General features: G+C 36.9%; 1 protein-coding gene across 1 annotated transcript; it reads left to right on the forward strand.

Moving 5' to 3' along the window:
* The first annotated feature begins 4,247 nt into the window (after positions 1–4,247).
* Positions 4,248–9,584, forward strand: LOC107100390 (nudix hydrolase 20, chloroplastic-like). Its single transcript, XM_015398848.1, has 5 exons — positions 4,248–4,384; positions 4,461–4,702; positions 8,106–8,169; positions 8,244–8,374; positions 9,136–9,584. Exons 1-5 carry the CDS (start codon positions 4,315–4,317, stop codon positions 9,256–9,258), a joined length of 630 nt encoding a protein of 209 aa, XP_015254334.1. The 5' UTR covers positions 4,248–4,314; the 3' UTR covers positions 9,259–9,584.
* The last annotated feature ends 672 nt before the right edge of the window (positions 9,585–10,256 follow it).

Consider the following 10,256-nt stretch of genomic DNA (forward strand, 5'->3'; position numbering starts at 1 on the left):
TATTTATTCTCTTGTCTAAATAGCCACATCATCAGCATATAATGCTGATGAAACTCTTCTATCTAATTTCATAAAACCATCATTAATTATTATATTAAATAATACTGCACTAATAGCACTTCCTTGTGGAATTCCATTATTTATCTCAAATTGTACTGAGAGTTCAGATCCTACTTTAACTCTAATTCTTCTTTCTGTTAAAAAATCTAGAATCCAATTATAAAATCTGCCTGCGATGTTAGGGCAATATGTCTATAATTTCCACAATTATTCAATATTTTTTACAGGCTTATTAAATGGCAATATTATCGCTCTTTTCCACCTTTTTGGCATTTTACCTTCTTTCAAAATTTTATTAAATCATTGTAATATCATCTCAAACAATTTCTCTAGTAGTTTCTGAAACATCATATAACTTAAGTTATCTTCTCCTGTTGCGCTATTTCATTCATATTGATTTCTGCATCTAATGCATTTTCCATACTTTCTTTGTAAATAAATATATCTCAACTAGTATATTCTCCATATTCTGTCAATGATTATTATCTAAATGGTTATAATTATAGAGATAACGAGAGAAAACAATTAGTTGTTAAGCCGTGATAACGAGATAGGTATATCGTTATCTCGAGAAAGTACAAAAAAAAAGTTGGGTGTGACCGCTCTCGGCTTCCGTAGAATTTAGTTTAGAATTAATGTAGTGTAATTTACTTTATAAATGTTGCATAACTATAATGGATTATTCACTGTGACTGAGTTTTCAGATTTCCCACTTACTAATCGCTTTAGAATAAAAAATATTTATTTATCAACCATTGATTTTCATTTAAATAAGGTCAGNCCTCTAATTCCCATCATATTTAATTTAATTAATAATCCTTCCCGCCACATTGAATCATAAGCCTTTTCTATATCTAAGAAAACAATGTTCATTATTTATTTTACTTTAAATGCTTTTTCCATCTCACTACTTACTTTCACCACAGCATCCATGGTAGAACGTCCTTTTCTAAACCCACTTTGATATGGTGCATATATTCCTTGTTTCTCAAGAGTATAATTTCATCTTCTTACTAGTATTTTTCCATCCATATACAGAATGTTAGGGCAACAGGTCTATAATTTCCACAATTATCAAAGTTTTTCACAGGCTTATTAAATTGCAATATTACTGCACTTTTCCACCTTTTTGGCATTTTATCTTCTTTCCAAATGTTATTAAATCATTGTAATATCATCTCAAATAATTTCTCAGGTAGTTTCTGAAACATCATATAACTTTAGTTATCTTCTCCTGTTGCGCTATTTCTGATACCCTTTAACACAATTTTATTTCATTCATATTGATTTCTGCATCTAATGCATTTTCCTCCTCACTTTCTTTGTGAATAAATATATCTCTATTTTCAACTAGTATCTTCTCCATATTCTTTCTATGATTATTATCTAAATGGTCCCCATATGCACACTGGCAAACTTCTTTCCCAAAGCATTAGCTTTTTCCTTATCTGTTATTGCAATGATTCCATCATCTTCTAATACTGGTATTTTAACAAATACTTTAGTCCCACTCATTTTCTTCAACAATGTCCAAACCTCTCCTATTTTAACTTCACCTCCTATTGTAAAACAATAACTTATCCATGTATTTATCTCACTGTTCTTTAAAACTTGTGCTTTTTTTCTCTGATAATCAAATTTTCTTGACTCAGATTTTTCTTTAACCTTCTAAATGCTTTATTAAGTTCTTTAATTGCTTTTGTACATTCATCATTCCACCAAGGTATTGTTTTTTTGCTATTTCCCCAATTGATTTATACGGTATACTATTTAATGCCGCATTTAAAATTATCTGAGTGATTTTAAAAGAATTCTTCAATATCTTCCTTCATTGAAATTGATTCAACTGATTTGTTACATATTTCTTTGATTTTTTCCCCAATCTGCTTTTTTGAACTTCCATTTCTTATGAATAGGCCTTTCTTGTACATCTACTTTGACATTGGCTCTGTTCGAATTCATGGGATGCATCCTTAGAAGGCCAGATTCGACGGACGATTACGTCATAGCTCGGCGCCGAGGTCTGATCGAATTCCAAGACTCCTTGTTATGCGGCCTTAAAATGCATCCTTCTTTTTGCCCGATTTGAAGGATGGGTCCGATGTTTCCTGGCTATCCTTGGTTATCCCAGGATTAGAGGAAAGGTTACTTGGCGCCGAACAGTGGTGAAAATCGGTAATTTTGTAATAGCATCCTGTACTTTCCTTACAATAAATTCCAGATTACTTCCTGTCTTCCAAAATTGCCACTGTCATCCACAAAAAGTGAAAAACACATCCCATTCCCTATTTCCCTTAAAACATGGGGAATAAAAAACATGGAGAATAATAACAGACTTATTATGCTTCCGTGAGGTGCTCCATTCTCTACAATATATTTCCTTGGGTATTTCTTCCCTACTCTAAGTCCTTAAATATATTCTTCCTTTGATACCTAATTGAGACAGTCTAATTAAAAATCCTTCTCTCCACATCATATCATGTGCTTTCTCTATGTCAAAGAAGACAGTCACAACACTTTCTGTTTTCACTTGTGCTTTTCTAATTTCATGTTCTAAACATACAGCTTGATCCATTGTATTTCTTCCTTTCCTAAAACCACTTTGGTATTTTGCTATATATCCTTTCTTTTCCTTAAAGTATGTTAACCTTTCATTTGTCATTTTCTCCATTATCTTGCATATGTGGATGTTATAATTTCCTGGATTTATATAATCTTTTCCTGGTTTGCGAATTGGCACTACCACAGCCTCCTCCCGGCTTTGCTGCCCATCCTCCCATACTTTAATATATAGTTCTAGTTGAAGTACATCCTTTGAATTTTCACTGAGGTGATTTATCCAGGAGGGGATTTACCATTAGGCAATACTAGGCAATTGCCAAGGGCCACAGGTTCCTGGGGGGCATTTAAAACTCTGTTAACATGTATAGGTAATACAACTGTTCCTTATTTGTGCACATTAATTATGTTTTTGATAAATATCCTTTCGCTAAAATACATCCAGAAGGCTTATAATATCCAGTTTGTCTCAGCCCAATCCCTCGGGAGGGGGAACAGCAGTAAACCATTTGAAAACAAACAATGTAAATAGCAGTGTTGCGAACTTAGCCTTTTTGTCGCTTCAGACCCCTTCAGCACTTTTATTTAAAAAAAGCGCCTAGCACCAAATCTAGCGACTTTTTTCTGCTACTGGAGACTTTGACGACAACATATAAAAGCAGCGAACTCTGCTCTCCAGAGCAAGTGGATTGGTAACCTTCCTCCTGCTCTCCTCTATCTTGTCTGCTGTCATGATTCATGCAGCTATTATTTTATCCAAATAAAAAATGGAGAACAGATAAGCAGATCATGGCTTGTCTACAGTGAAAAGAAGGACTAGGTTATTTACTTTTGCCGTCGCCTTTTTGGAAATAGAGGGAGGAGCAATCACCAAAGTGAGCTTAGTGCTTGGAAAAATCTTTCATTCCTTTTGAGACAGCATGAAAAGTCAGCTGAGTACAAAACATAGAGAGGAAAACAACAAGGAGAAGGACAAGAAGAGAGGGACAAAGCCTAAAACAGATAATGGATGTCTATTCTATAAACATGTTTGTATCTGTATAATGGGTTTGTTCTATGTGTTGGCTCCTCAATTTAGAGGGCTCCCTGCCTGTTTTTGCCAAGGGCCCCAAATTTCCTAAATCCGCCCCTGTTTAAGGTGCCTAGAGTTTAAATATTCTGGTCCTCACTAAAGCTCTGAACTTAATTAAGAATTTTTTAGTACAGCTAGAAGTTAACCTAAACAGTATTCCTATTTTGTAACTACCTAATAAATTGTGTGTAAATTGTCTGAATTTAGTTTAGAATTAATGCAGCATAATTTACTTTATAATATATGCTGCATAACTATAATGGATTATTCACTGTGACTGAGTTTTCAGAATTTCCCACTTACTAATCGCTTTAGAATAAAAAATATTTATTTATCAACCATTGATTTTCATTTAAATAAGGTCAGAGGTTTTGGCAGGTGTCTTCTTCTTCTTCAATTGATTTGAATGGCGTTTGGCAAACAACATTTTGGTGCATTACCGTCACCAACCATTAAGGAGTGTGGACCAAGACTAACAAGCTAAAAAAAAATAAATAAATAAATAAAATCTTAATTGACATGTTAATTCACAGATGGATGGTTTAACTAATCTGTAACTTCTGGGTCCCGTTCAGGGCCTTTTTAATGCACATGCGTGCTGAACAGCTGACTGCTGAATTAAAATGGCTTCCAGCGGCTGGTCTGAAAAAATCCTGAATCTGCTTCGCCGAATGAACAACTTTTATTTAGCAGGTAGCTCGTTTTAACGCCGCACATCCGGTTCTTCAGCAATATTCAGCCGCCCGTCTCTAACGAGCTGTCTCCGCAGGTTCTGGTCGGTCCAGCTGCTTCAGGTTTGAGATAGACGGAGCCCAGGTTGGCTGGATTCCTCCTCATGTAGCCTCCCTGCTCACACCATACACAGATGTGTTCTCCCCACCACAAGAGGGCGCTGTGTCGCTCTGTTCCAGCCTGGGCTGCTATGATAGAAGGTCAGAGGCCGTGGATGAAGTTCTACAGAAGCTCAGACAGGAGAGCTCCCTAAGCTGCCTCAGAGGATGGAGGGATGAGGTCAGATTCTACACCTCGGTTCTATTATCAGTACTTATTTTAGTAGTGGTGGCTTCATGAAGCATCTTGAAGCGTTTCGACACATTGTTAAATTGCATTGATACTGTCTCGCAGAATACTGACACCTGCTGGACATTTAAAGACACTACAGGCAGCTGATTGGACAGACTAAACTGAATTGATTTGATGACCTGATACCAGGGTCGATTCAAGGATCAGAGGTTTAGGGGTTCTGAGCATCCAGAGAACTGTCTGTCCTGCCATGATTCAATTCACTGTTTTCTACATAAACATTTTCTATATTTTTGAAACTTGCTCAGTGCCTTTTCCCACTTACTCACTCCATAATTCACTAATGCATCTTAAATGAAACTTTTGCGAAATACCCATCAAGCAAAGCACAAACCAGTATTTGTTGTGGAATAATATTTCAACCATTTGAACTAGTTCTCACAAAAGGCTCTTTTTTGTGTGCCAAGTAAGTGGGAACTAAAACAGTCCTAACTGTTAAAGAGTCTAACCTCAAAATAAAAAAGGCAGATTTTGAGATCCTTTGGCTTGGTGGCTGATGTGCTGCTCTCTCTGTCTCTCCTCTTCTTCTCTTTTCCCGCTCTGCTGCCTCATCTCCCTGTTCTTCTCCTCATATAGCGAAATTAAGCAAGTATTAAAGCATATAGATGATTAGGAAAATTTAATAAAGATTGCTTGTTTAGACAGAAGTCTTCCGATATTGTTAAGTGTATAGGTGCTTCAGGAAACCATTAAAAAAATGGGGCGATCCTCGAAACAATAAGGTTCTGATTTATTAAAAGACAAACATTGATTTGGGCTACTTTTACCTCAATTTGGTTTTTACTTTTTTTATTAACAAAAAATAAACTAATTTCCTTGACTAGGCTGTCTGTACACACACTCACACTCAACAGGACTTATAATGTTAATGGAATCCAGTTAGANTGCATTGATACTGTCTCGCAGAATACTGACACCTGTTGGACATTTAAAGACACTACAGGCAGCTGATTGGACAGACTAAACTGAATTGATTTGATGACCTGATACCAGGGTCGATTCAAGGATCAGAGGTTTAGGGGTTCTGAGCATCCAGAGAGCTGTCTGTCCAGCCATGATTCAATTCACTGTTTTCTACATAAACATTTTCTATATTTTTGAAACTTGCTCAGTGCCTTTTACCACTTTCTCACCCCATCATTCACTAATGCATCTTAAATGAAACTTTTGCCAAATACCCATCAAGCAAAGCACAAAGCAGTATTTGTTGTAGAAGAATATTTCAACCATTTGAACTAGTTTTCATGAAAGGCTCTTTTTTTGTGTGTGCCAAGTAAGTGGGAACTACAACAGTCCTAACTGAACTCAAAATAAAAAAGGCAGATTTTGAGATCCTTTGGCTTGATGGCTGATATGCTGCTCTCTCTGTGTCTCCTCTTCTTCTCTTTTCCTGCTCTGCTGCCTCATCTCCATGTTCTTCTCCTCATATAGCGAAATTAAGCAAGTATTAAAGCATATAAATGATTCGGAAAATGTAATAAAGATTGCTTGCTTAGACAGAAGTCTTCCAATATTGTTAAGTGTATAGGTGCTTCAGGAAACCATTCAAAAATGGGGCGGTCCTCGAAACAATAAGGTTCTGATTTATTAAAAGATAAACATTGATTTGGGCTACTGTGGCTTTTTACTTTTCTTTTATTAACAAAATAAACTAATTTCATTGACTAGGCTGTCTGTACACACACTCACACTCAACAGGACTTATAATGTTAAAGGCATCCAGTTAGCTTGTCTTTTATCAGCATCTTTGCTGGCTTCTGTGATTCCAGTTTAAACAGGGGAGTTATACAGAAGACCTGTAACACTGGGTAACTCCTAAATGAACTCATAAAGAGTAACCTCAGCAAACACAAGGACACTTTTTTAATTTTTGTTTGTTTGCTTTTTTCTTTTAGAAATCGCATACAGTATAAAAAGCTATGATTTTAGAGGTGCTTTGATTCAATTTAGGGGTGCTGAAGCACCCCCGAAAATGAGCTAAAAATGCACTTGCTTAGTACAATGATCAAATTTAAGGTATTGAAGGTTATATTGTATTATTTGATATCTATGTTTAAATTGAAAATGTGATGTTTTTAGATGCAGCCAATAAATAATGTAAATATATATCATAACATGAAAATTTAGGGGAAGATGTGAATGAGGATGCTTGTGGACTAGGATTTTAAATCATAATTTAAAACAAAAGGTACAATAAAAACAGTACATAAAGTAGGAGTCAATTTGAAATTAACTTAATTCAGATAAGTTGAGTGATAACTGAGAGGAAAAGGATGACTCAACAAGAAAATTAAAAATAAGACGCAACGGCTATTCCTTTTAGGCTCCAAAATTCTTAATAATTTTAATGATAAACCGTAAAAGATGAGACATGTTTTTAGCAGATGCATCATGTTAACAGATATGTTTTTAAACACAGTTTAGTGAGTCAATTAGAAACAATTCCCGATCGGTAACATGACTTTCTTGAAACGACAGTGTTTTGCCCTTTGGGCTGGACGCATGCACCGATGCATCAGTGTTTCTGGACCCATCACTATATTTTAGTGCTTTTGGAGTATTTACAGTTTTAGCTGATCCATCCACAGGCCCTGTTTCTCTGTGGACGATGACTCCTTCTTCCCAGGACCTTCTTCACCCGTACACGTTTTTTCCTTTAAGTCTTGGGTTGATACACATTTCACACCAACACATTCGTTTCCAGGACACCAACCCATCTCCTTCTTGACTGCTTTGACAGCTGGATGTTCCCTTGCTTCCTATTCCCCATTTGATGTCTTTTAATTTAACACAGGGACATCGAATCATCATTCTACCCAAAGATAAACCAGACATTTGGAGGTCTGCGATTCTCCTGGAATCCTTTCCCATTTCTTGTTGTTCGATGATGTCAGAAAAGGAACTACTAATGTGTATTTCTCTAAAAAAGCTTATGAAGCTACTGTATGATCAACTCATATAAATGCAACGTAATATCAGTGTTTTTAAACTTTTACCTTTAAGTACGGAAATAAAGTGCTTCCTTATCATTGTCATTATTCTATAATTCATCAAAAAAACCTCTGTCCTCCTAAATCACCTTAAACAGCATCACTTTTATTTAAATTCACATCAGACCATTCAGATAACTTTTTATACAGTTTATCTTCAACAATGCATTTTTCTTCAATAAAACATGACTAAGTCTCACCTTTAAAGTGTCATACATCTGTTCTAATTCATTCACTTTGTGTTACTTTACTGATTCAGAATTGTGCCAGTTGATTCTGGGCTGTAGCATCACTTCCATGCATGCTTCAATAATCCAATCTGAGGCGGTCCTATTTTTCAGAGGTACAGTGTGAAGCCCAGGTTCTCTGATCAGCCTCTGATGTGGATGGAAAGAGCAGCTACAAGTACGTTTTAACGTTTTAAGTCCAGAGCTGCGGAGTCTGTTGGTGTTTGATCTGACTTTGCTGTAACTCCAAAGGTCTTTTTGGTGTCAAGAGGTACGGAGTTCATATCAATGGATACACCATCAGTGACAGTGGGGAGATAAGCATGTGGCTAGCCCGGCGCTCTGCTACCAAGCAGACGTATCCTGGACTGCTGGACAACATGGTAGGTGCAGCAGGAGACTGGGAAACCATGTTGATCTTCATCACATTTTAAATGGAAACTGACACAATGGTCATTTAAAATAAAATACCAAAAACAAATGAATCAGATCTCTCAGATCCTAAAATTACTATTTCAGTCCAAAAATGTAAAAAAATTTGGAATTAAATGATGGTGAAGATCACTTTGTCATGAAAGACAAATAACCTTTATAATAGCCTTAATAGCCATTTTGGGAAATTATTAAAATGAAAGCAAGCTTTCCATAATTATTTTTGAAACCATTTTGGTTGATCACAACCATTTTACAACAAATGGAAAATGGTTGTGATCAGACTCAGACCCATGGAGGAAATATGCAGCTGTGCTGCTATATCATCCTCTGGCATGGGAGTTGGCTCGGAGCTCGTCTGCTTGGCTGTGTGTTTCCTGGACTGGGCCGCCTTTTACAGCCTTTTACTTTTCTATGTCTGCTTCTGTCTCCTTGAACCCCAGTCGGCCTCAGCAGATGGCCGCTCACACTGAGCCTGGTTCTGCTGAAGGTTTCTCCCTGTTAAAAGGAAGTTTTTCCTCTCCACTGTCACTACAAGCATGCTTAGTGTGAGGGATTGCCTTTGAGTCAATGAGTCAATGAGTTGATGCAATCAACTGGTTTTGTTTAGATAGGAAACTTTGAATGCCTTGAGATGACGTGTTGTGAATTGGCGCTGTATTAAGAAACTGAATTGAATTGAATTTCCTGAAGTGTTGGTATCTCTCCTCAGGCGGCTGGAGGTCTTGCTGCTGATGCTGGAATCAAATACACTCTGATTAAAGAGTGTGAAGAGGAGGCATGCATCCCAGCAGACATAGCCATAAAGGCTCATCCCATATCAACTGTGAGGTGAGCTGAATTCTGCTCATAATCCCTCAGTAGAAAAGTTGAAGGACAACAGGAGGTGTTACTTATCCCTGCTGGCCCACTCCTCATCTTCCCTCTGACCAATCTGCATCTGTTCATCTAGTGGTCTGACTTTAGTGGATCTTTCGCTTTTATCTTATCTCATGTATTTATTCTCTACTTGCTGTAATTTAAGGCATATTACCAGATTATATTATTTTCTGACACCTTGACCACCAGGAGGTGAACATCTGAGGTCTTTTGTATTATTATTAAAGTCCACCACAAAATAAAACATCTGCAAGGAGGAGGATTTTGTCTAGTGGAGATCTTTGGATGTTTTTATTAAAATTCCCTTCATATTGCTTTGTGTTGATAAAAAAAATAAACAGATTCTTCTGCTGTTTCCAGCTGAAGCTGATTTAAAACTTTAAAGGAAAGCCCGGTTATATTCAGAAATCAAACTTCTGAAAGTATTTTAAATATGAAATTATTACATACTGTTCAAAAAATGATAAGTGTTTTTAATTAAGAGTAATTTTCATTTAAATGTGCTTTACTGGAGGCATCCATGTTTGTCAAAGAACTCTACTGAGGGTGTGCAGGTGGAGCAGTGGATAGTGCGTTTGACCCGGGTTCGAATCTGGCCTGTTCTCCTTTGCCGCATGCCTCTCCCTCTGTCATACCCCTTTACTGCCAGCCTACTGTCAGAAAAATGCGCCACTAGGGCCATAAAAAAAAAAAAAACACTACTGCCACCCACTTGTTTGTGACGGTGCGGTATCGGCTGTTGATCAAGTCCCAGTGCTGCATCTGGTGTTTGTCACAATTCTCCTTCTGGCCGGAAGTTTGAAGGCAAATCCTCCCTCTTCAAGTTGGCAATTCAACGACGAACCCGTCCGTTGAGGATCAGGAATTGGAAAGGTGAAATAACACATTTTTTTTAATTTTCCCGATGTATGCCATGCACGTGGGCATTGTCAGTTTCACTATAGCTCTGGTGAA

Source organism: Cyprinodon variegatus, unplaced genomic scaffold, assembly GCF_000732505.1.
Source record: "Cyprinodon variegatus isolate N-32 unplaced genomic scaffold, C_variegatus-1.0 Scaffold966, whole genome shotgun sequence".
Lineage (NCBI taxonomy): Eukaryota > Metazoa > Chordata > Actinopteri > Cyprinodontiformes > Cyprinodontidae > Cyprinodon > Cyprinodon variegatus.